This window comes from Equus quagga, chromosome 11 (genome assembly GCF_021613505.1).
Source record: "Equus quagga isolate Etosha38 chromosome 11, UCLA_HA_Equagga_1.0, whole genome shotgun sequence".
NCBI lineage: Eukaryota > Metazoa > Chordata > Mammalia > Perissodactyla > Equidae > Equus > Equus quagga.
Genome location: NC_060277.1, coordinates 79342905 through 79368643, shown reverse-complemented (window position 1 = coordinate 79368643; position 25739 = coordinate 79342905). Strand labels below are relative to the sequence as shown.

The 25739-nt window shown below is 56.7% G+C and overlaps 2 protein-coding genes across 2 annotated transcripts; one reads left to right on the top strand and one right to left on the bottom strand.

The window, feature by feature from the left end:
* The first annotated feature begins 4293 nt into the window (after positions 1-4293).
* On the top strand, positions 4294-12365 carry GAS2L2 (growth arrest specific 2 like 2). The gene is made up of 6 exons (XM_046674752.1): positions 4294-5044; positions 6523-6764; positions 7737-7844; positions 8939-9035; positions 9638-9890; positions 10457-12365. Exons 1-6 carry the CDS (start codon positions 4660-4662, stop codon positions 12009-12011), a joined length of 2640 nt encoding a protein of 879 aa, XP_046530708.1. The 5' UTR covers positions 4294-4659; the 3' UTR covers positions 12012-12365.
* A 625-nt stretch (positions 12366-12990) lies between these two features.
* On the bottom strand, positions 12991-23852 carry RASL10B (RAS like family 10 member B). The gene is made up of 4 exons (XM_046677875.1): positions 23619-23852; positions 20364-20726; positions 15980-16104; positions 12991-15478 (listed from the first exon to the last, which is right to left on the bottom strand). The coding sequence occupies exons 2-4, from the start codon at positions 20577-20579 to the stop codon at positions 15208-15210; spliced, it is 612 nt and encodes a 203-aa protein (XP_046533831.1). The 5' UTR covers positions 20580-20726; positions 23619-23852; the 3' UTR covers positions 12991-15207.
* Between the last annotated feature and the right edge of the window lie 1887 nt (positions 23853-25739).

Here is a 25739-nt window from a genome sequence, read left to right as displayed (position 1 = left end):
TCTGTCTTCCAAGGTTGTTCATTATATAAATTCCATTGAAAAGTCAGTGCCTCTGTTTACAGGACATGCAGAAATGTGAAAGACCCGTGGAGAATAGTGTCCCAACAAACCCATTCTCCTTACATTTACTGGAAGAGCTTATAGCCATCTTGGCTCTTGATTGCAAAATTCAAAAGCTCACTCTGGCTAATTTATAGAGAAAGAATAGTGGGAACTCACAGAATGGCCAGAAGACTTGACAGTTGGACAGGAACCAAGGGAGGCTGGTGACCATGAACACAGCCAAGATCACAACACAGGAACAATCCAGTAAGAGGCCACTACCGGGGGCCACCCCTGGACACTGGTACCATAAGCAATCTCTTGGAGTTGATGCCCTGGCAGGCACATTCAAGCTGCTGAGCTTGTGCTGTGGCTTTGAGACAGCATCCGACCAAGACACCACAATAGGGTGTTCCCCTGGTCTGGTCATTCATTTCTTCCTGCCTCCCCCACTTCAATTTACCCAGAAGCCCTTTGTCATCCTTAGGGAGCTCATTCTCTCTTCTCGGGGCTATTTGGGGTTTTGTGGGACCTTCACAGAAGTTGGATTGTTGTAACAAACAATGCTGTATAAAAGCACTTAGAGGGGCCAGCCTGGTGGTGCAGTGGTTAAGTTCACATGTTCTGCTTTGGTGGCCTGGGGTTCCCCGGTTCAGGTCCGGGGTGCAGACCTATGTACCGCTTTTCAGGCCATGCTGTGACAGGCGTCCCACATATAAAGTAGAGGAAGATGGGCACGGATGTTAGCTCAGGGCCAGTCTTCCTCAGCAAAAACAGGAGGATTGGTGGCAGATGTTAGCTCAGGGCTAATCTTCCTCAAGAGAAAAAAAAAGCACCTTAGAAATTGACCTCACAGAGTAGTAATACGGTCCACACAGAAAGCATGAGAGCAAGCAGGTAATCCCAGTAGCACCAGGAACACACTTATGCCTCCTGTACTCAGACGCTTCCTCGGGAGGCCCCGTGAGAGGGGAGAAACCGCACTGATAACGCGTGAACTCGGAATCTGCTGGATCTGTAGCCAAAAGAGATACTTAAAACCAGAAGTAATGAGCTGTATTTTATTAGCAAGCTCCAGCATTATTTTCTGCCATTCACAGAAATCATATCTGCAGAACAAAATGAAGTCAGTTACCAAAAGTAAAGCTACAACCTGTCTACTTTTTTCTATTAAATTTTAATTTTATATTAATAGTATAAATAGCTCATTAACTTCCAATAACTAGATATAACAGAGATGTGGTATTCATTTTAGTTGAGCAATAAAGTTATCTTTATTGTTAATAAAGATAAAGAAGGAATATCCGATAAGATAGTATGTAAGTGCTACCCAAGTGAGGGTACCTACAACAACATCTTATATTTGTATAAAGAGAATGGGGCCTCTTACACTTTGAATACCATGTTAGTCAAGATTGGCTGGCCAGGGGCTGGCCCTGTGGCCGAGTGATTAAGTTTGTGTGCTCTGCTTCAGTGGCCCAGGGTTTCACTGGTTCAGATCCTGGGCACGGACCTAGCACCACTCATCAAGCCACGCTGAGGTGGCTTAAAACTACACAGTTACTCGGTTGCAGTTCTGAAGGTCAAAAGTCCAAAAGGAGCCCTACAGGACTAGACTCAAGGTATCGGCAGGGCTGGTTCTTTTCAGAGGCTCCAAGGGAGGTTCTGTTCCTTGCTTCTCCCCACTCCTGGAGGCTGCCGGAGTTCCTGGCTTGTGGCCCCATCACTGCAATCTCTGCTTCGGTTGCACATCTCCTACTTCTGTAGTCAAACCTCCCTCTGCCTCACACTTGTGATTACATTTAGGGTCCACTTTGACAATCCGGATCACCTTCCTCAACCTTCTTGAGCATCTCGAGATCCTCAACCACATCTGCAAAGTCCATTTTGCCATCTAAGGTAACATTCACTGGTTCTGGGGTCTGGGACACACCTATCTTTGGGGGTCATGATTCAGCCTACCACAGGACACGCAGCACAGATGCAATATTCTCTAAATTTTTTTTTTTTTTTTGGTGAAGAAGATTGGTCCTGAGCAAACACCTGTGCAAATCTTCCTCTATTTTGTATGTGGGATGCTGACACAGCATGTCTTGATGAGCAGTGGGATCGAAACCTGCAAACCCCTGGCCACCGAAGCAGAGTGCACAAACTTAACCACTATGCCACTGGGCCAGCCCCTAAATAAATCTTCTATACCAATCCTCTCCCAGTCTGCATCAACCGAACTCTTGTATGCCCTAGTGGGAGAGACGTCTGAGAGTCAAGTGACCTGTTTCCGGATGACTCCTCAACACCTGCTGCAGATGGTCGTGTTCCTTTCCTGGTTTGCTGCACCTGCTGTATCTTGGAACCTCGGCAGGAACTGCAGTTTTAACTCTGCCACGATGGCCTGAGACCCGTCGTGATTCTCTCTCTGGGGCTGGGCCCACCTTCCCTAATTTCAAGGCCTACTATCTGAACAAAAGAGGATTCTAGAGGCAAGAAAGAAAAAGAAACAGCTCCTCTGTGCTGGGGTAACCAGCTTCGAGGATGGCTCTCCACGATCCTTGCCTCGTGGTAGCCACGCTCTTATGTAGTCCCTCCCTCAGGAAATCAGGCAGAGCTGAGTAACCTATAGGACCTCGTGGAAATGAGAGTGTGGCTTCCGAGGCTGAGCAATAAAAGACACGGGGGCTCCCGCCTGGCCCTCTCTGTTGAGGAGAGTCTCACGCTGGGGAAAGGCAGCTGCCATGTCATGAGGACACTCGATCGACCCTGCGGAGGGGTCCACACAGTGAGGGACTGAGGCCTCCCGCTAGCTTGTTTTCTTGTCTCCTCATCCATAAAACGGGTATGATAATCATAGTTCTGATGCCTTCAGGAGGTACCTGAAAGAAAATTACCTTCTAAAGGGGAAAGCCGACCCCTGCCTCATCCAGCAGCCCATTTCCTCTCCACCTCATACCCTGACTCTCTTTGCTATTCCTGGACCCTGCCAAGCCTGCCTCTGCCTGGGGCTTTTGCATTGGCTGTTCCCGCTGCTCAAGTACCCTCCCTCCAGGTATCTGCAGGGCTTGCTTCCTCGTTTCTCTCAGGTCTCTGCTCAGATATCACCACAGCAGTGAGCAGGGAGGCCCTCCCTTGACCATCATTTTTGGGTGTGTGAGGAAGATTAGCCCTCGGCTAACATCTGCTGTCAATCCTCCTCTTTTTGCTGAGGAAGACTGGCCCTGAGCTAACATCCGTGCCCATCTTCCTCTACTTTATATGTGGGATGCCTACCACAGCATGGCTTGATAAGCTGTGCCATGTCCACACCCGGGATCCAAACCGGTGAACCCTGGGCCACTGAAGCCAAATGTTCGCACCTAACTGCTGCACCACCAGGGCGGCCCCTCCCTTCACCATCTTATGTAAAATTCCACACACATCTGCATCTCCATCTCCTTTAGTTCTTTCTTGTTCTCCCTGGTATTTATCCCCATGTGACTTACAACAGATTTATTTATCTGTCCTCCATCACCCCCTGACATGTAAGTGGCCTCCATGAAGCCAGGGACCTCGTTTGTTGCTCTATCCTCAGGCCTATAATAGTGCCTGGCACATAGTAGGAACTCAAGAAATATCTGTTGAATGAACGCATTGCTGTGGCCATGGGGTGAGGTCCTGTGATTGACAGCCTGCCCTGGAGGAATCACGTGGGTTGAGTGGGGGATGGAGCAGGTTCTCTAGAGACGGTGGGGCTCCTGGGGCAGAGACAGGGCTGCTGGGAGCGTCAGTGAGAGCTGGGACCCACCCAGTCCCGCTCGTGTGTGTCCTGACGGTCAGAGGCTTTCCACGTACGTTATTCCTTCATTCTTCACAACACGCCAGAGAGGGAGATATTCTTATTCCCATCTGACAGTTGAGGAAACTAAGGCACAGAGAGACTAGGTAGCCTATGAAGGTCACAGAGGGACTGAGGAAAGGGTCCAGGGCTAAACTCGTGTCTTTGGACTCTATCACTCTGTTTCATCCCCATCCTACAGGGCTCACTAAGCACCCCAAGGCACGGCACCCCCAGGCCCTGCATTCCCCGATTCCCCAGAAGCCCCCAGGCCCTGTGAGAGAAGTGCCCCAGCCTCTCTTCTCTGCTCCATCGGCTCCAGGGCGGGCTCTGCAGGGCAGCCCTGCCAGCCTGCCCGGAAGGGTTAACAAGGAGTGTTTGTAGCAGTCACTGTCTCCAAGGAGAGGAGGGGAAAGCAGAGTGGAGAGGCCGGCTGGCAGGCCGGTGGGGAGTCGAGGCAGCCAGCCCAGAACCGTCCAGCCCTGGGGAGACACAGGAGTGTCCTCACCTCCGCCTGTCCTGGGAGGTGGCGAACTCTGAGGGGACTGGGCAGCCGGAGAGTGAACTCTCTGCAGGGCCACCAAGTAGGGAAAGTTCAGGCAGGGACTGAGGAATGTGGGGGGCGGGGGCCTGGCCTGGCCTGGTGGCGGCTGGAGCCAGCGGCAAGTAGCAGGGCCGGAGTCCCGGCTGTCTGAGGATAGCAGGGGAACCCCTGAGTCAGGGAGAACTGGCCAAGACCCAGCAGGGGGCAGGAGGCAAAACGCAGCAGCGGGAGAGAGGAGGCGCCCACGTCCTCCCCTGCTGAGGCCATGTCCCTGCCTGGGGTACATGGGAGGAGGCCTGGGACCCTGGGGCCTCCCGTGCGCAGCATCCGGCCCTTTAAGTCCAGCGAGCAGTACCTGGAAGCCATGAAGGAGGACCTGGCTGAGTGGCTTCGGGATCTCTACGGGCTGGATATCGACGCGGCCAACTTCCTGCAGGTGCTGGAGACCGGCCTGGTGCTGTGCCGGCACGCCAACACCATCACCGAGGCTGCTCTGGCCTTCCTGGCTGAGGCACCTGCCCGAGCCCAGAGGATTCCCCTGCCCCAGGCTGGGGTCTCCTACAATGGGGCCGCCCAGCCGGGCACCTTCCAGGCCCGGGACAACATCTCCAACTTCATCCAGTGGTGTCGCAAGGAGATGGGTATCCAAGGTAAGCACCTGGACCCCCTGCCCCGACCCTTATCTTGCTGGGCGTCCATCTCCTCTCTGAGGCCAGGCTGCATCGTGGGTCAGGAACTGGGGCCCTCCTTCCAGATTTGCCTTGGGCCAGCTCATCCCTTCCCTTTCCGTGCCTCAGTTTCCCCATCTCATAGTAAATTTTCAATAAACAAATGTGTTCATTGAATGATTCATTCATTCAACAAAGATACATTGAGCGTCCCTCTCCTTTGTGTTGAGCACCATGCTGGGCACCAGGAAATAATGAGACCAAGGAGTTCATGGTGGACAAAGACAGACGAGCAGATACATAAGTTACAGCCCAATGTGATAAAAGCTCCAAGTAGATGTGCACGTGCTGGGGACCAGGCAGGAAACAGCGACCTGATGAGGTGGAAAGGTGGGGCAAGACAGGCCGCAGAGAGGAAGGAGGTCTGGGCTGAGTCTTGAGGAACAAAGAGAAGTTTGGGGGAAAGGGGATTCTAGGTGGGGGACAGCAGGGGCAAAGGTCTCCAGAAGGCGCTGTGTTTGAATGACTGGGAGGAGCTGGGGTGGGTGAGGGCACCACCAGGGAGGGCTGGGGAGAGGATAAGGAGGAGGCAAGTGGACGTTAGGGAGGGCCAGTCGTGCTGGGGCTTGTGAGACAGTGAGGTGACATGTCAGGATCCCTAATCTCCTTGGCCTTAGACCCAGCAGTGGGATGAAGCTGGATGTCGCGCCATCCTCCAGGCAAGAGCAGTGGGGTGAGGCAGAGGGAACGATCTGGCTGGGCTACTGGCTGGTGGCAAGGCAGTGAGGAGCAGGACGGGAGGGCTGATGAAAGCTGGTGTTTTATTGCGCCCTTACCACGTGCCACACTTTGTCTGCAAACACTTAACAGCTATCCCCACCACACCTCCAGGACATAGACACTACCTCCCCATTCTACAGAAGAGGAGACTGAGGCTCAGAGACGAGCCCAAGGTCACACAGCTGGTGGGTGGGAGAGTCTGGATTCCAGCGCTGGCAGCTGGGCTCCAGAGCCGGAACTCAATCCTGCACGGGGATCCTGGGCTGGGGGTTGAGTCTGAGATGCCTGGTGGATACTGGAGGTGAGCGGAGTGGGCGGGAAGTAAGATAAACTGCTTCTTGCTCCTGGACCATCCTGGCAAACGGAGTGGGGAGAAGAGCAAGGCCGGTTAACCCTTCTCTGGCGTGGTCCCCACGCCAGGCTCCAGGTCCCCCTGCTTGACTGTGTCACCTCTCCCCACGCCCAACCTCTCCTGTTGGAAGGGCCACCCTGTCTGCACTCAGTGCCTGAGCAATTCTGCCCAGACCTCTCCTGGGCGCTGGCTTGCCTTCAAGAACCTGAGACCCAAACCACCCCCAGGCCTGCCACCTCTGTCCAGGGATGGCTCCGCTCGGCTCGGGGAGGTCAGCAGTGGGCTGAGGCTGCCTGCCCCTCCTTGTCCCTCTCCCCCTCCTTGCCAGAGGTGCTGATGTTCGAGACGGAGGACCTGGTGCTGCGCAAGAACGTGAAGAACGTGCTGCTGTGTCTGCTGGAGCTGGGCCGCCGGGCCTGGCGCTTCGGCGTGGCGGCGCCCACCCTCGTGCAGCTGGAGGAGGAGATCGACGAGCAGCTGCGGCAGGAGCTGGCCCTGCCCGCGCCGGACCCCCCGCCGCCCGAGCCCCCGGTGCGCCGGCCCTGCCACTTCCGCAACCTGGACCAGCTGGTGAGGGTGCTCTGGACACAGCCTCGAGGCCCCGCCTCCCGCTGCCCCGCCTCCCGCTGCCCCGCCTCCCGCTGCCCCGCCTCCCGCTGCCCCGCCTCCCGCTGCCCCGCCTCCCGCTGCCCCGCCTCCCGCTGCCCCGCCTCCCGCCCGTGCCCCGCCTGCACACTTCGAGGCACCCCCTTCGGAGCTCCAGGCCCCACCCTGACACTAATTCACCGTGTGGCTTTGAGGAAGTCATGTTCCAGTCTGAGCCTCAACCCCCCCTCACACAGAGTAGCAGCTAAACAGCTTTTTACTATTTTATTATAAATCCACACTAACACCTCTCTCATTTAACCTGCGGGACGGTTTCTAAGAACACAGACAGTGACACCATCACTAACGCCCGGGTTCAAGTCTTAGTTCTACTGCTTCGCGACTGTGTGACTTTGGGCAAATTATTTAACCTCTCTGTGCCTCGGTTCCCTTATCTGTAACTTGCAAATACTAACAGTACCTACCTTCTATGGCTGCTGTGAATAGTAAACAAGCCAGCGCTATGAAGTGCTGGGGACAATGTCTGGCACAGAGGGGGTGCTCCATAGGAGTTAGCTGCTACTGCAATTAACCCTATTTCAACCACCGATTCGGGCTCAGGGAGGTTTGTTAACTTGCCCAAGGCCTATGAGGTGGTGGAGGCAAGGCTCCACCCAAGCCTGTGAGATTCCAAGGTCTGCCTCCTTCACTGTTACATTCCACTGCCTGTCAGCTGACCACTGAGGGCCCCACACTGTAGGTGACCACTCAAGGTCTTGTTCTCATTGGGTCATTAAAAGTCTCTACTCTCTTCTCAGCCCCCAGCTCTGACCACGGCAGATACCTCCTAGCTGGCTCTGGGGGCACACAGGCCCTCCATTGGGCTTGACCCCGTGGCGGGGGAGCCTGGGCACCTGGGCGGAGGGGAGGGCTGAGCCCATTGCCCACTGCCCTCAGGTTCAGAGCCTCGTGAGCCACTGCACATGCCCGGTTCAGTTCTCCATGGTCAAAGTGTCCGAGGGAAAGTACCGCGTGGGGGACTCCAACACCCTCATCTTCATCAGGGTAAGTCCCAGGGCAAGGGTGGAAGGGCCAGCTGACCACAGGCTCAGCAAAATAGGGTTTCCTTCTATGGGAGCCTGCCCAGGCCTGAGAGCAAGGACAGGAAGCCACCATTCACCCCAACTTACCAGGCCTTGGGACTTTCTTTCTTTCCCTTGGAGAATTCCAGAAGATTCCTGGCAAAGTTGGCAAGCTATTCTTTCTTCCCATTAGAGCAGCCAGAACCCGCCCCCCAATTTCCTCCACCTGAGCCTAGTCTAGAGGGTGTCCCCAGGCAGAAGTGGGGTATGAAGGGTACCCCCAATTTCCATCACCTCCACTCCTCCCACAGGCTTGGTCAGAGCAAGGGGCCTGAGAACCCAGGTCTGTGTTCAGTGTGCGGCCCAGGCTCAGGACTCCACAGTCCACGCAGCACATGCCTGGCTTGGTACCTTCTGCAGAACGAGCAGTAGTTTGAGTCTGAAATGTGCTTCCCACTACCCCCACCACCCCCCATACCTGGCCGTGCCTCACCAGGGATGGTCTGTACCCAAGGGTGTGGCCAAGCACTTTCCTTGGATGCAGGCCACACCTGGGGGCAGAGCCAGCTTCCTGGGCCCTCACCCAGCCTCTGAGCCAATGGCCCTGTGAAGGAGGTAGGATTCGGGGCCCCACTTTTCAGCTGAGGAAATGGAAGCCTGGAGAGACGGTGTGATGCAGAGTGGAGCAGGGCTGAGATTCCCACGGATTCTTTGACACACATGTGACAGAGCAAAGCCAGGGCCCTGCTTCTGATACAAGCACGGGTAGGGGCAGACCCCTTCACGGTGAAGGGAGAGAAGAGAGTGCTGGGGCCAGCCTACAATGCTTGTGAAATCCCTTAGCTCGCTGTGGGGCAACTTTCTGTTTGCCAGCCTGGCCTCCACCCTTAAAAACACGTGTTATCCGATGCCAGTCATGGAGGAGACCCAGGCTGCAAAATATGCACACTCCTAACCACACACGTGTGCAGGGGGTACTTGCGTGTGCATGTCTACATGGATGAGAGTGCGTGCTGGAAGCCTGCAGGCTGGTCCAGGAAGAGGGGATGCCCTCCACCTCACCTTTGCCCCTTGCAGATCCTCCGGAACCACGTGATGGTGCGTGTGGGGGGCGGCTGGGACACACTCAGCCATTATCTGGACAAACATGACCCCTGCCGGTGCACATCCCTCTGTGAGTCCCTTGAGAGTCCCCTGCCTGTGGCTCTGGGTCGGGAGGCCAGAAGCAGAGGCGGGAGGTAGGTCTGATCTACAGGGGCAAGAGGTGTGCAGGGATGGAGGAAAGGAAGAGACTACAGAAGGTTACAGGTGTGGTGCCCTCTCAGCCCTAGGAGGAAAGCTGAGCGGCCATAGTGCAATACCAATTTTAGCCACAAGATGGCGCCAAACACACAAAGAATCCGCAGCGTCTTGACAGGGCGTAGGTCTAGCTCTGATGTCCACAGTGGTGGCACCAAGCACGACTTGGGTCTTTAGCGCTCCCACAATATCCACGAGCACTTCAAGCCACCCCAATGAAGCCTGCGATCTAAGTCAAAGATGTGGACTTTCAACACAAACGCAGCTGTAAACAAGTCCCCCAGCTGGGCCCCCTCACCAGGCTTCATACCCTAAACCCCTCTATGGAAATTCTGGCACTGGCGCTGTCACCCTAGGTCCCGCTGTCTCTAATGTGGGATGTGCAGCGTGGGGCAGCTGGGGGAGGGGAACAGCGCGCCCCATCAGCAGGAATTTAACGCTTTCTCCTCTCCTCTCTCTGTGGGGTTGTGTTGCTAGCACACAAGCCAGGCAGCTTCCTGAAGCCCCCCATTCCACCGGTGCAGCACGAAGTGAGGGTACAGGATGAACCCTCCAAGCGACAGCCTACGATGACCATCAGCCGCTCCCAGAGCCCACTGCCCTCTGTGGACTGGAAGACATACACGTCTTCAGGCCGAAAGCTGAGGCCCCCCGTCTCATCCTCCCCCAGCCCCCGCAGTGACGGAGGAGCAGGGGCAGGGGTCCTCAGAGAGACAGCATCATTCCTGAGGTACAGGGGAGGGACGGGGCAGGGCTTCTTTCTGCTTTGAAGTCCACATTCTCAGAGGCCACCTCATCCCAAGATAAAGGGAGCCCCAAAAAGAGCTCAGCTGTTTCAATTTTAGTCTATGTGCTGCCAAAGCGAGTGTGACCTCAGGTGTTCAGAACCAGAAAAGCATCCAGTACCCTTGGGATCACCTAGTTACTTCATATGCCCTCCCATTTCACAGATGAGGAGGCTGAAGCCCATAAAGGGAACAGACCTACTCAAGGTCCGAGCAGACACTAAGACTCATCTGCCACCCAAGACTGGTGGCCTCTAGCTGTGGGATCTGAAGTAACCCAGGGTCTGCACCAGGCTTCTTTCAATCTGCTACACAGGGGATGAGGGAGCACAGACTTAAACAGTGTCTGCCATAAGGAGGACTCTCGGGTAGGCACAGGGGGAGAGGGAGCATCTGTTTCATGCAACGTGAAGTCTGGCCCCCTGAGTTCTGGCCGGAGAAAGGCCATCCCTCCCCAGAGCCAGGGGTCTGGATCAGATGACCCTGCTGGCCTTATGATTCTCCCTTTCAGGTGCCAGGAGAAGTCATTGACCCCATCTTGGAGGCAGCTGCCAGCTGGGGACAGCCCACCCAGCCCCCAATCCTCACCCACCCACAGGACCCGAGACCCACGGTGCACCTCCTCGGGGAAAAGGGGGGACAGAGACCCACCAGAACTCCTCAGGGGAAGGACTCCCACATCTTGGGTTCATGAGGAGACAGATAACTGGGGAACCCATGCCAGAGCCCCCACCCCCCAGAGACTCCAAGCCCCTGAGGCCACCGCCAAAGGGACACCAGCAAGAGCACCATCTCCCCTGCCTCGTTACTCCAGCCCTGCTAAGCCCATGGGCCCCAGGCAACCACCCCGGGGTGAAGCCGAGGGTGCTTCCTCCCAGCTCAGAGAGCCAGCATCTGCCTGTTCTCCATCCCCTGTTAAAGGACCCAGCAAGATCCCCATCTGGCTGCCCCCTGCCCGCCCCCCAACTCCAGGAAGAAGCTTTCCAGGTACTGCAAATGGAGGTTCCACGACAGAAGTGGGGAGAAACCCTATCCCATTAAGGGCCGTCACTGGGCACCTGGCTGGGCCCAGACATGGGGACTGCTCTGTGGAAGAGAGGCAAGGGGACCAGAAGCCAGACATCCCAGTGACAGCAGGGTCTCCAGAGCTGCAGGGCCTGGGCCCACAGGGGCAGGAAGGGCAGTACACACCCCTGCCCCTGGGCGGGAGCAAGGAGCAAGGCATCTATCACAGCCTGGAGGAGGAGATTTTGGCCAACATGAAGCTGTTAGAGGTGGGGGGTGCCCACCCCTGGGGGCCAGGGTCCGGGGCCATCCCTCGTAGTGGAGTCTATGTCCCCAGCCTGGGTGGGCGGTGGCCTGCACCTGGGGGTCCTTATGACAAAGTCATCCAAGAACTGGCTCAGGGCCCCCCACCACTCCTTAAAGTGGACCTGAGAGCCTGGAAGGCAGCACCTCTAGGCTCCCCTAACCCAGCTGTTACCATAGGCCCAGGAAGTCCAAAAGGGAAACTGGGAGCTCAAGAGAGTGGGCCCAGGACTAAGGCAAACCTGAGTTCCAAGGGTACCAGGATGAGGAAGGTCCCAGCTCAAGGAGGGCAGAACTGCTCAGCCCCTACAGTGTCTGTCAGCAGGGAGGCCCCTACACCTTTGCCCTCAGGCCCCAATACTGACAAAGCCAAGGCATGTCCTGGCAAGGGCAAGAGAACACTCCGGAAGCCCCAGAGAGTCCCATCCATCTACAAGCTGAAGCTGAGGCCCAGGATCCCACCCCGGAGAGACCACAGGCCTGAGAAGCAGCCTTCACGAATCCCCAAGCCACTGGCCTACCTCCGCCTGGGTCCAGCCAGGGTGCCCCCCCGGGGCAGACTGACAAGAGCAGGGCTGGGCAGAAAGGGAGGGGAGGCAGCCCTGGTGGATGGAGCCAGGGCTGGGGAGAAGGAGGAGGAAGGAAAAGAGGGGAAAGAGCCAGTGGCCCCACTGGAGAGTAGCCTCCAGCCTTTGGAGGGTCTGGGGCCTCAGCAGCTTGACCCAGCTCCACTCCCACCTGAGGAGTCCTGGGTCTGAGGAGGGGCTTCTCATCTCCTCACCTGTGGGTTTGGGAAGGAGGGAAGTGAAAAGAATGCACATGTATCCATTGGATTCCCAGCTGCAGGAGTGGAAGGGAAAGTGCCTCACCTCAGTACAGGCCTTGGCCAGGAGAGGTGGGATGACAAATACAGACTCAATCCGCTCAGTTGAACAAAGGGCCAGCCCATCACTCCCACTCCGACTCCAGAGTTAGGCTAGGGGCGGTGGGGCCATCCTGTACCTTACTGCCCTCCCCAGAACAGCTCTCCAGACTCCTTTCCTCTGACCTCTGGCCATGTCCACCATTTCCACAACTCATAAGTTATTAAACATGTGTGGGTCTGTCCTTGAGTCCCCAGCTTTTGAGTCCCTCACTCTAAGGCTGTGGTGGTGCACGAAGGTGTAGCCTCAAATGTTCTCCCACTGGAGGGGGCAGGGGAGGGGGCTGGGGGTGAGAGAGGCTTCCTTTCTTGAGGCTCAGCCAACCTTGCCAGACGGCCGATCTCTCCTGGAAGCAGCTGGTGCGTCAGCACCATGGACAGAGACAAGGGCCACCCGACACGCGCAGGACGTCAAAGCTTTGCTCTGGAATTTGGGAACCGAGATCACTCAGAGCCAAGAGGGATGGTTGAGTGTTCTTAACACATCTACACCCACGAAGTTATGACGGGGGCCACAGAGGCTCGGCGGCAAGCGGGACGAAGACACAGAAGCAGAAACCAGGATTGAGTCCAGGTACGAAAACTTTCTGGATAGAGTGGCAGGAGGAGACGAAACACTTCCCCCCTGGATGGTTTTGAAGAGTTGGAGGGTTCAAGGGTAGGTGGAGAAGAGATGAATCCCAAACTCTTCCCATCAGTTCTCCTGGTTCAGCTGGACCTTGGGTCTCGGGGCCACCCCACCACCTTCTCCTTCCCTCCATGGTAGAGCTCAGCAGGCAGGCCTTCCCTTCACCATCAGGAACAGAGCCGACACCTTGGTACAGAAACGAGGGAAAACACTCCCTGATTTTTAATCTGACTTCCAATCACAGCGCAATGGGTGTCACACACACACTTCCAGACCCTGTGGTGGGAAACCCTGGGGGGAGGGCAGGGAGAAGGACAGAGACTCAGAATGGAGGGAATCGAAATCAAAGACCTGGGGTGAAGCGGAAGGAGTCGGGGGGGGGGGGCAGTCAGGCGATACATTCCAATGGCTCCCACAGGGGCAGCCAGAGGCCTGGGTCCCCCACCCCCACCTCAGGTGCCTCAGAGCTGGCGGCGACGGTGACAGGGCAGGTGAGATGCTGCCATCCCTCACCCCATGCCCCTGGTGAACCAGGGGCAGGGATGCAGGGGAAAAATGGGGCAGGCCCTCTTCCTTACCCTCCCAGCCACTCCAAGGTGTGGGGAAGGGGAGCCACCTCCTCTATTTCAGAGGGAGGCTCAGAGAGGGTAGGCCACTTGCCCAAAGTCATGCAGCACAGCAGGGACTATAACCCAGGAATACTGGGCGGCCCAAGGTCTGGGCAGTCACTGTAGGGCTGTGCTACCCCGGTGGGTGGAGGGGGAATTAGCTGGGGAAGCAGAAAGAATGGCAGATTCCCTCTTACACTAGATCTGTATGATAAATTCCCCGCCCACAACCCTCCCTCAGACTCAAGTCCATCACCACTCTGGGCCACCTGATTTCCCGGTCTACAGCCACAGCTTGGCTAGGTCGAGGCTGGTTGTTCAGTGCGCCCCTCTTCGAACAAGAGACCTTGCTATCCTCCCACCAGACCAGGGTTGAGGGCTCAGCATCAAGGAAAACTTGGCCGGGGGCAGGGGACACGCACCACTTCTCCCACTCCCCAGGTCCCCCAGGAATCCCTCAGGCCACTCCTAGTATCTCCATTATTTTTGTTATTTCTAAATCGGTACAAAACTGACAGTGATCAGCTCCGGTGACGAGAGGTAGAAACCCGGCCAGGCAGCCGGAGAAAATGGGGTGGAATGAGTAAGGGCATAGGGCTACGGGTGTTGGGACAAGGGGGCGTAGATCCTGAAGGCCTCCATCTAGGGGTGGGGATGCAGGTGTATCTCCCCCAAGCACAGGGGTCCCCATAATTTCTTGCTGGCTCTGCCCCTCTCCAGATTAATCAGAGTAATCTGAGAGTCGAGGTAGGCAGAGTCTGGGGCATCAGATTGAGGTGGGATGGGGAGACAGAGTCTTCACTGGCACAACCTGACTCTCCCTCCGCCCGCCCCCGCCCGGGCACCAGCCTGCCCACCACCAGCCCCCTAAACCCAACATCCCACAGTCTGGAAGGCCACCCAAAGCAGGAGGGGATAGAGGGCTGGAACCCAGCATCATGGAAATAAATCTATCCTTCGGGGGATTCCCTCTCCACAGTCTATCAAGAAAAAGTTTTATCCCAGGGGGTGATCTGGCTTGGGGTCAGGAAGGGAATGAGGGGCACCCGGCAGGGACGGACCATTGAATTAAGGCTGGAAGGTAGGTTGTTGTGTCTCTGGGGGCTGCTGGGCGGGGAGGTCTCCCTGGAAGGGGGAGAGCTCAGCCTTCTCCCCGTGCCTGATCTGGGACCTCAACCCTCGGACCCCGGTTGTGTCCTTGGGCCACCTGAATCCCTCTGCTCTGTGCCAGTGGTGCTGAAGGTCAGAAGGCTGACCTCACAAAGAAGCTGCCAGGATCTGCGACAAGGGGATGGACGAAATGAGAGCCCTGTAAACGGAGCTGGGGGAAGGAACGGGGACAGGAGGGTGGATAAGACAGCTAAGGACGCGCAAACAGATGGACGGGGAAAAAGACGACGCGGGGCAATGACAGACACACTCTCTGGAGAAGACGGGTGGGGGCCCGGCCGAGGGAGCACCTCCCCACCCCCACCCTCCATTTCGCGCTCACCCCCAATCCCCACAGGCTGTGGCGCCCCTTGGGGCCGGGCCGGGTACTGCACTAACTACAGCACTAAAGGCGGCGTCCCAGTAAGACAAACGCGGGAGAGAGGGGAGGACCGGGCGGCTATGGGGAGGCTCCCTCTCGCCCTCTGCCTCTCGCGGGGAAGTGCGTGGCTGCAGGGGCGTTTCAGGCCCGGACCGTCAGAGTTCTATTCTCGCCCGCTCCCGGCTCAAGCCCCGCAGTCCCGTGGGGAAGCCGCCCGGGCCCGTCGGGGCTGCAGCCCGCGGACACCCTTGGGGCGGGCGCGGCGTCACATGATGGCGCAGCGGTTGCGGCGCAGCGCGCCCTGGAAGCGCAGGGCGGCGTGCACGTGCTTGCAGCGGGCACAGCCCACGCTCTTGAGCAGCTCGCTGAAGAGCAGCAGGATGTGCCAGTTGTACTTGGCCGAGCACTCCACGTAGCCGCACTTCCAGGTCTTGCGCACCAGGTGTGACACGTTCCAGCGCGGGATCACGCGTCCGCGCTGCAGGTCCCGCTTGTTGCCCACGATGATGATGGGCGTCTCAGAGGTGCCGATCACCCTGCGGGGCGAGGGGGGAATCTCATAACTCCACCGGTCTCACAACTACTGACCTTCAATGAGGACAGGCTGAGCCTGGTCAGTAATGGCCCCATCACACGTCTATTCCAGGTGCAGCGCTAAGCCCTGGAGGTCCTTTATATTCTCTAACTGGCACAACTGATCCAAAAGGTGGGTACTATTGTTATTCCCATTTTACAGATGAGGACCATGAGGCTTACACGTTAACTGGCTTTGTCTTGCAGCTGAGGGGGGCCCTGGCAGGCTTGTTCCCAGAGCCCCTGCTCTTGACTGCTGCACTAGAAAAGCCACCCCATAGTAAGGGTCCCAAAATGAATTAACAGAAATGGGGACAGCAAAATGTCATGAGTGTGTGTTTGAGGGTATATGTGGGAACTAGAGGGCACTTCACCTGTGTCCCCCCAATGCACCCTTTTCATGGGAGTTGGCTAGCATTGGGACATCCACTGAGGTGGCAATGGACTGTACGCTGGCCCCTCACCTCGTCTCTAGGATCTGCTGGCGGATGGTCTTGACGTACTCAAAGCTGTCAAAGCAGCAGATGTCGTAGACCAGGATGTAGGCGTGGACGCTTCGGAGGCCCCTGCAGCAGGTGTCTGCCCACTCCTGCAACACCCCCAAGTCAGTGCCAAGGTCAGAGCAGCCAGGAGGGCTCCCCTAACCCTCAGCCATCTCCAGCCATAGACTGACAGCACTCTCACCTGCCACTGCACGCCAAGCCTTCCACACTCACCCATCCCCAGGAGGCCAGGCCCAGGGCAGAATGGAGGAGCTTCGTGCTGTGGTTTCCCCATCCTCAAACCAGGACAGGGCAGATCACACTGCGTGACCTCCAGGGCCACTGCACTGTTCTGTGTACACCTAGAGCTGAGGTCTGCCTTGTCCCATTTTGTTCTCCAATCCATCCATCCATCCATCCAATCCTTTGTTCAAGTACATTTATTAAGTGCCTCTAGAGCCAAGTCCTGAGCTAGTTGCTGTACCTGTTGAAATCCTATCTTCCAAGGCTCCATTCAAATGCCTCCTCCATCTCAAAGAAGCCTTCCTGCAACCAAGGGACTACCCCCTTCATCTCCTGTGTTCTAAGAAACCTTTTATTATACCTTGGCTGGAGCTGTTTCCATCCCCAGCCACCCACTTCTGCTATGAACTCCCAAGAGGGCCAGAGCCAGGGCTTCCTTGTTTTTATATACCTCTTCCTCCTCCCCACTCAGCGCCTCCAACTGTGTCGGCTCCTTAATTGCACTACTTGGGCGGGTGAGCTCTCCATGGTCCTGAACCCCACCTGGTCCATGCTGGGATCAATGCAACTCCTGCCTGTGAAGCTGCCCTTAGATTGCTACCTGATGTGCCCCTTCTGCTTGCTCCACTCTTCCCTCAGGATTGAGAAGGCGGCCTGAGGAGAAAAAGATTGCGAATGGATGCATAATGGGGGCCCTAGGGCAGCTCCAGGGAGAAGGAACTCTTGAATGCCTGTGGCAAATTCTCAGGAAAGAACAGGCCCCTGGAAAGGCTGAGTGCACTAAAAAGAAGGTTCCTTAAGAGATTAATTAGCTAATTAACTTGCCAGCTGATGGCAATTGCAGGAGCAGTGGAAGGCAGCCAGTGTGGGGAAAGAAGGGGTCCCTGAGGTTGGGGAAGGCAGAGGCCATCAAGGACAAGGGGAACAAAGGTCTTCTCCCTTGAGCGCCCAGGCGAAAGAAGAGAAGAAGGTGCAGGCATGTCTCCTGTGCTCGCTTATGAGTTGAGGTGGGGCACAGACCAGGCGTAAAGGACTACAGCGGGTTCTCCACCTCAGAGAAGGAATAAACAGGGAAAGACCGGTGGAGAGTTAACTCTGACTCCAGAAACGCACTTCCCAACTCAAAGGCTTAGAAGTTGCTGCAGTGGATTTCCCCAGGGAGATGATGTGGCATCTTTTCTTTGTGCTGAGTTTTAACTTTGGTGCAGGGGAAAGATGCTGAGGACAAATCTAAAACTGTAGGAAGGCATTAACTGGCTTCTCAGGCCGGGAAGACTGCATTCTGCTGGAAACAGTGACCTCTAGAAGCTTGGGACCCCTACGTGTACTCGGTTCCTCCATTATTCCACATAAGGAGTGGGGATCAGCAGGAAGTGAGAGGGATGGCAAACAGGCAGGGAGGCTTCCACCCTCTTCCAGCTCTCTGCCAGGGAGAGGGAACAGCTGGCAGCCTTCTGGGGTGACAGCCCCACCTCCCCCCAACATGCTACCCCTACAGGGGGTGTCCAGGATGCCTCCCACCCACTCTTCCCTGGGGGCTCCTAAAAGGGAGAGGAGGAAGGCTCCTGATTGGCTGGGTTGTCCCTTCACCCCTGATTGAAGGGAGGGAGCAAGAAAGCTCAGCTTTCCTCCACTTAGCTCTATGCAGTGTTCCAGATTGTAAAAGACCATCTTGGGGCTGTGTCAAGATAGAGAAGGAGCAACGGAAACTGAGTCCAGTTCTAAGAACACAGGAGCTGGGTGTCAACCAGGCATTTACTGCTCATTCCTTTGGTGAGTTGCATACACCCTCTAACCTCAGCTTCCTTCTCTGATGGGAGAGGGGCTGCAGAAGGAACAACTGAGGCTCAGACCCAGGGAATGCCACTCTCCTGGGCTGGATCTCATCTGGCATTGGGGGAGAATGGACTTTCATTTTATCTTCAGATGGTGGCCATCAGGATTCTTGGGTTTTATACTTGATCTATGAGGCTTCCAGTGTCCCCTCTCAGTATTTCTCGGCTCAAAGTCCTCCAACTGTGCTCCAGGAGTGAAGTCTTAGGCATCCTGGAAAGTCCAAAACCCAGGGTCAATCAGGAAGACCAATAATCCACTAGAATGATGGGCAAAGGGCACAAACACGTGGCAGAAAAAGAAATGCAAAGGCCCTGAAACATATGAAAAGATGCTCCACTTCACTAGTAATCAGAGATGCAAATAAAAACCACACTGCTGCCATCATATCTCATTGATCAGATTGCCAAAAATCCTCAAGTTTGACAGGACACTCTGATGGAAGGTGTTAGGCAAACTAGTGTTCAGGTACTCTCCTCGCAGGAGCACAAAATGGGCAACTTCATAGGAGGGGAGGGGAAACTGACACCCTCCAAACTCCAAAGCCACTTCTAGGAAGGGACTTCACAGATAGACATCCCCATGGTCAAAAAGACTACGTACAAGGCTATTCATTGCAGCATTGTTTGAAAAAGTAAAAGAATGGAAACAACCCACTTGTCTAACAAGATAGGACTCTCTCCAGTGGAATCCAGTGTGGCCGTGAAGGAATAAGACAGACTTCTAGCTACTGACATGGAAAGATCTCCAGGTTATAATGTTAAGTCCAAAACACAAGTGGAATAAGAATACATTTTCTTATTTGTGTAAAGAAAGAATGAATGATTTGTGTAAAGGAAGTATGAATAGAAAACCAATGAGAATGGCTGTAGAAAGTGGGGCAAGAATCGGGGGCAGGGGTGGGATGGAGCTTTCTCTGGGTGTACCTTTTTACAAAGTTTAGGCTTTTAAATCGTGTCTTACCTATTCCAAAACTGAAATTAAATTAAAATTAAAAATCAGTACACAACGAAATGTGACAAAACAAAGCTCCAGGCGCAGGACTGAAGCGCGATCCGGGCAGTATCTGTGAGGTGCCGTAAAGTGAGGTCTGCCCGCCCCTACTCTGCTCAGGCTCCTGTTAAAGTCCTCTGCAGAGGACTAGGTGGCCCTGATGCCAGATCCACTGCCCTGACCTCACTGTTGCCAAGGGCTGGATGCACAGATCAGGCTTTTGTCTTTGGTGCTGACATCCTGTACCAGGGTTGGGAGAGACAAGTGTCCCTGAGGCTGGCACAAGGCCCTGCCACCCCGAATTGCTGAGACAGTGATGAACCTGAGCCCCTCCCCAGCCCCCAGCCTCCGCTTGAGAGGTTGCTGGATCTGCACAGTTACATGGCCCCTGCCTCCCCGGCCTCCACCACTATCCTTCCTGGAGAAACCGCTGCACATTCTGGCCAGGGGCTTCTTCCATAGCTGAGCAGACACATCTTGGAGCTCAGCGTCCCCCTGCACCCCACCCCTCTCAAGCCAGAGGTAGAGAGAGGGAAGGGGGGCCTGGTCCCTGCAGGCTGGGGAAAGGAGCCCAGTAAGCCAGGGCCTGGGGGCATCTGAACAAGACTCCCCCGTAGGCAGGGGGCCCAGAGGGCCAGTCCTGAGGGCAGGGGGCAGAGCAGCCCCTCAGAGAAAAGACCCTTGGGCAAGAGACCTGGTTGGGGGTCTGTGAGAACACACCTCTCCCAGGTCCTGGCTGTTTCTTCTGCTGTCCCTTCCACAGCCAATGTGGGCCTGAGGCCATGGTAGGCAGAGCCCAGAATATGAATAGGCATCTAGTGTTTGGGCCTTTCTCTCCACTGCCCCTGACCTGCTCAGCTATGAGCTGAGACATCCCCTCTTGTGACTCCCCCCATCCCCCTGGGTGGGTGAGATTTCCCCTTGGTGCCGACTCAGCTCCCCGCATCTCCCCCAGTCATGGCACTTATTGCACTATATCATAACTGCCTCTTGTCTTCTCACAGACGAAGAGTTCCTTGAGAGCAAACCGCACACCTTTTCGGGGCACCATTCTACCCCGGTGCCCACCACAGGGCCTGGCCCACATTAAACGTGCGTCAAATATTTGTTGAATAAACCAGCACACAAATGAAAGGATTCCTGGTGCAGCTCTACACGGGGTGGCCGATGGGGCAGTGTGGAGCTCTCAAAGCCAGCGGTAGGGGCCTGGCAATAGGGTCAAAGCCTAGAGAAGGTTGGAGCCCAGCCACTCCTGCCACCCCACTGCCCCCGAGGTGCCCGCCGAGGGCCGTCTTACCTGCAGCGTGTTGACAGGGAAGGCGCTGATGGGCGGGAAGTCGAGGATCTGGAGGTCGTGCACATGGCCGTTCATGACAACAGCAGGCAGGTAGAGGCGGCGGGCGGTGGTGGGCACGCAGACCTCGCTGAACTCGTTGTACAGGAACTGGCGCACGATGGCACTCTTGCCCACGCCTCGCGCCCCCAGCACGGCCACCCGGTAGGTGGAGACCATGCCTCCCGCCCCACTCCGCCACCGCGTCCTCGCCACTGCCTGGGGCTCCCCCGGGCTGCATATTCCAGGGGCTGGGGGCTCAGCCACCGTCAGGACCAACCATTGCTGCCCCTGCTTGCCCTGGGCCCTCTGCGGCCTCCACCTGGACTGCAGAGACAAGAGATGGGCTCGGTGGGCTGGCTTCCTCCCTGCCCTCCCAATATGTCCTACACTTTTCCACCTCGGAGACTTTGAAGCTGTTACTGCCGCTTGGACTGCCTTCTCTTTCCCAGAAACCCAATCCCATTTATGGAAAACTTCTCCATCCTTCCTTCTCCATTTTTTCCTGCCATCGCATCAGTGGGAATCAATCTTTCTTGTCCTGTATCATGACCTGACTTTTGGCCAGGTCTGACTCCCACACTGAGGCAGGCTGCAGAACAGGATGGCAAGAACTCTGGACTTAGTTTCAAATCCCAGCTTTCCCACAGAGCCCGAGACAAGACAGCAATTCCTGGGGGTCTCGGTCTCCTCGTGCTCAGGGCTGAGTCTAGGCCAGTGGGTCTCAGTGGAGGCCCTCCTGGCACTTTGCAGAGAGAGAATTCTTTACTGGGCAGGACTGCCTGCACACCGCAGGGCGTTTTATATCCCTGGCGGCCAGGAGGCACCTGCCAACAGCAGCCTCCAGTCACTACGATGACCAAAAATGTCCCTCACATTTCCCAATGCCCCCAATTGAGAACCCCTGGATTAGATGACCGCCTTGGCGCTGAAGGGGATCGCTTGTGGGGCCCTTACACTGCTGGCATGCCGACATGGTTATCCTTAGTGAGTACTTATCCCTGAGGGTAGGTATCCCACCTCAGAGAGAGTAAGAAGTGTGCCCAAAGTCACACAGCCGAAAATGGCAGCCACTTCTCTCTACAACATAGCAGGACTTCTAAGTTTAGGGATTCTAGCTGGTGAATGCCTGCAGGCCAAGCTGTGTCCAATTCTCCAGCCATGGCCCCCACCCCGAGCTCAGAGGGCCTGGCACACAGCAGGTGTGCTAGCAGCCAGGAAAGGGCCAACGGGGTTGGACCTCGCTATGGATTCACCAGCTCCTTGCTTGCTCGGTTTCAGCAACTTTAGACGATGCTATGATGCTTCTGAGCTGTGGGTCAGTAGGCGAATCACCTGCCCAATCTGAGTCATGCTCTGCACATACATAACGTGGGGTCAATGGCCCCTACTTCTGAGATAACCCACGGAAATCTCTTAGCTCGGCACCTTCTCCTTGTTGGGGACAGTGACCGGGGAGACTGGTATGTGCCTGAGACCTGCTGTCTGGGGATGATAGCCAGGAAGGGTGACCCCAGTGCCCGCTAAACGGGTCCAGGCAGATGGGTTGGCTGGGGTCCGGCAGGGCCGTGCCCTTCAGCACTCTGTGGATGCGTGCTCTCTCCATATAAGCACAGTTCACAGCTGAATGCCCCTCATTCTGTCCCGCTCCAGGGGACTCAATCCACTAGGTATGTGTGCATACAGCACAGTAAATAAAGGGGAGGATTTGGAAGGAGACCCACCAGGGTTTGAGGCCCAGCCTACCACTCCCCTAATGTGTAACTCCGAGCAAGAAACTTCATAGGGTGTTGTGAGGTCGTGCATGGAAAGCCTGGTGCCTGGCCCAGAGTAGGTGTTCAATAAACAGTGGCCACTGATATGCACAGGGGTCCTTCATTCATTTAAGGTTTTCCACCATCTCAATGGAACCTCCTAGCAATCCCAGGATGGGTTACTATCCACTGTTGCTCACATACATGTAGTGTGAGAGTGAGAGTGAGAGTGTGAGAGTGTGTGAGTGTGAGTGTGAGAGTGTGTGTGTGTCTTCTCCCCACTTTACTGAAGGCAAAAACAAAAATAAAAACAAAAAACCAGAGACTTAGGGAAGTGAAGACCACATAGCCAGTTGAACTATCAACTAAGACAGGACCCTGGTCTCCTTCCTGCCCCATGCAGCATCCTTTTCCCCAACAGGTGCTTATCCACTTATATAGGCTCCCAACTGGAGGAAGTACCAGTCCCTCCTCCCCACGAATCCCTCCAGGCCCTCGGCCCTCAGGCACCCCTGGGCACTCTCAGTTTGGCAGAGAGCTTCAGCTGGGTTAATTACATAACCGGCACAAGCAGTGGGGAGGGGGCATCCTAGGGGAGGAAGAGAGGGCAAGGAATGCAGGAAGAGTCCCCTCCACCTCTCTGGGTGTGGCAACTTAGAGGCATCTAGGATGTACCCTACCTGCAGACTACCCTGGACACCACACTCCTGTCCAGTAACCAGTCCTTTCTGGGGAATAGCAGGGAAATAAAAGCGGGGCACAGTGCTGCAGCCAGGGAGGGGTGCAAGAGAGGCCCCTAGGCTGGGGCCAGCCTCTTGGAACTCACCAGGCCCAAGTGTGGCTCTCTCCCTGACTCAGAGGTGCATGGTGGCCCCTCCCTCTTCCCAGGCAGGGGTCCCGGGTCTAAGTGTCTATTCATCCAACATCCCGGGCTGGGTGGGGGTGGAAGGGGGCTGTCAGGGGAAGCAGGGCTCAGCCCCTCAGCGCTCCCTCCCCAAGGCCTGCGCTCTGCAGTGAGTCTGCAGACAGCGCCCGGCAAGAGACCTGGGACACACACAGGGGCCAGAGTCTGCTTCTTGTCCCCTCCCATCGGCCTGGACACTTGAGTCCCTGCCCCAGCCTGACGGCCCGAGCTTTGTGGTCCCGTGGGCCTAGTCACACGTCTGCCCGCTGTTTGTCTGCACACGTTCATGGGGGAGTGGGTGGGCGGGGGCGTCGGGGGCCCCCATGACCTGATCGGCAGGACTTGGGGGGATGCCGGAGCCCAGCCTGCTCTCTGCCTCCAGCACCTTGCAGCCACCCCCCCTCCCCCACCCCCGCTCCAGCTCTCACGTGGCCGCCCCGCGCCGCTTCTCCGCCAGCCCGCCGGCCCCCTCCTCCCTCCCCGCCCCGGCCCCCACGTCCCGGCCGCCCCCGGCCCGACCTGCCCGCCGTGCCCGCCCGCTCCCCCTCCTCCCGCGCTTACCCGGCGCCGTCCTCGCTGCCCCCTGCCCTGGCCGGCCGGCTGGCGGGGCCGCGCTCCCCCCGGGCTCCGGCGCTGCCCCCCGGCTCCCCGGCCCGGGGGGAGGGAGGTGGGGGCGCCCCTGGCGGCGCAGTCGGGGCGGGCTCCGAGGCGGGCGCGGGGGGGCGTGCGGGCGGCCGGCCGAGGGGGCAGGAGCCTCGGGCTGCTCTCCCTCCGGAGCGCGCCGCCCGCTCGCGCGGGGCGCGGGGGGGGGGGGGGGGGGGGCCGGGGGGGGGGGGCTGGGGGGGGGGGGGGGGGGGGGGCGCGGGGCGAGGGGGGCGGGCGGCGTTCCGCTGGGTCCCTGAGCCTGACGGATTCTCTGGGGCGGCCCTTGGCGAATTCTTTAATCCCTAGCCTTGACCTTCACCCCGCTCCCGACTCTCCCTGCGATATTTTTAGCTCTAACCTGGAGGGGGGAGGGGGGAAAGAAAGGGACCAGAGAGGCCCTAAAGCCTTTTGCTTCACTCCCTATCCCCCCACACACATACACACATACACCCGGGGTTCCCTCTCTAGGTCTTTCTTCTGACCCTCGCAGTCCAGTCGATCAGTTACTGACGGGTGCCCACTGTGTGCCCCGCACTGTGTGCCCGAGACGGCCTCCAGACTCTTCTCCACTCCGCTGGAGGACTGAGCAAAGGGTGAACTGCAGGCAGCAGTGAAAGAAAAGTGCACCAGGCTCACGCAAAGCAAGGCTTCTCTCCTGCCAACCAATGACCTCCACACCCTAAAACTACTGCTCCCCAGACGGCTCCTCTCCAAACGGGGAGCTACCAGCATTTGTCAGGGGTGAGGGCAGACTCACCCATGTACTTAAGCTAAAACAATCGTCATTCGCCTCATCCATCATCAGTAGCTGACATTCATTGAGCGTGTACTATGTGCCGCACAGTGTGAGTGTGCGGAGCTCTGCCTGCATCCTCAGACTTAAGCCTCACAACAATTCTATAAGGTAGAATTACCCCGTTTTCCAGGTGAGATAGCGGAGGCTGAGAGAGACTGTGTAACTTGTCTTACTGAAGTGCAAAATGTGAGACACAAAGATTGGGAGTCCCGAGCCGGGCAGCCACGGACAGGGGTGCTCACAGTCCTGTGGGGAGACCAGAAGCAGACACGCAGCGCTCATGTGCTGTGTGGCAAAGCCAAGGTTCTGGGGGAGGGCAGGGGCAGTGACCGGTGATTGAGAGAATCAGTGCAGGCTTCAGAGGAGGCAACTGTCAAGGAAGGCGCCTTGAAAGAGTGGATTTGGGGTGCCAGGGTCGGGGAGGTTGCGGGAGAGGAGGGCCTGAAGGTGAGAGAAGCGGGGAGCAAGGACGGTGGTTTGAGAAGTGAGTCCAGGAACCACACAGGCACCCAGGGGGCCGGAAGCATAGTGAGACGGAGGCCGCAAGGTTGGTCTAGAAGAGGGCACAAAGGCCTTGATTGCCAGGGGAGGAGTTTGGACCTGGGCCTGGGTGGTTGGGAAGGCATTGCAGGGTGTTGAAGCAGGGCCGCAAGCTGGTCAGAGTCACATTTTAGACTCCTGCAAGGCACGGGGGAGGAAGCGGAGGGGGAAGTCCTGAAAGATCTCTGTGTTTTTACCCCTGGGACCCAGCATCTCCCCCCCTACCCCCGGCCCGGCCCGACTTTCTGGTACCCATGGGCTCCAGCTTCCTCACAGAACCGTTTTCCTCCTCCCTTTGGGCTCTGCATTTTGGGCACCTTCCCAATGGTGCCCACTCCCTCTCCTGTCCAGACAGAAAGCACAGTGGTTATGAGCTGGGCTTCAGAATCGGACAATCTGGATTTAAATCCTGGCCCCACCACTTACTATGTGACTGAAGGCAAGTCACTTGAACTCTCCGAACTCTACTGCCTTGTTTGTAAAATGAAGATGTGATCCGTTTTCCCCACAGCATAAATGAGCCATGGAGTGTGAAGTCTATAACGCAGTGTCTGGCATGTCATCAGTCTCACTGTGTGGCCTTTATTTTTTCTGGCCTCTTTTAGAGACACACAGCCATTCCTAGAGGAGTTTGAACACCACCTTGGGAAAGGGTTTCCATTTATTCTGGGGGAGCTCCCGGGGGGTTGGGGAGGGGGTAT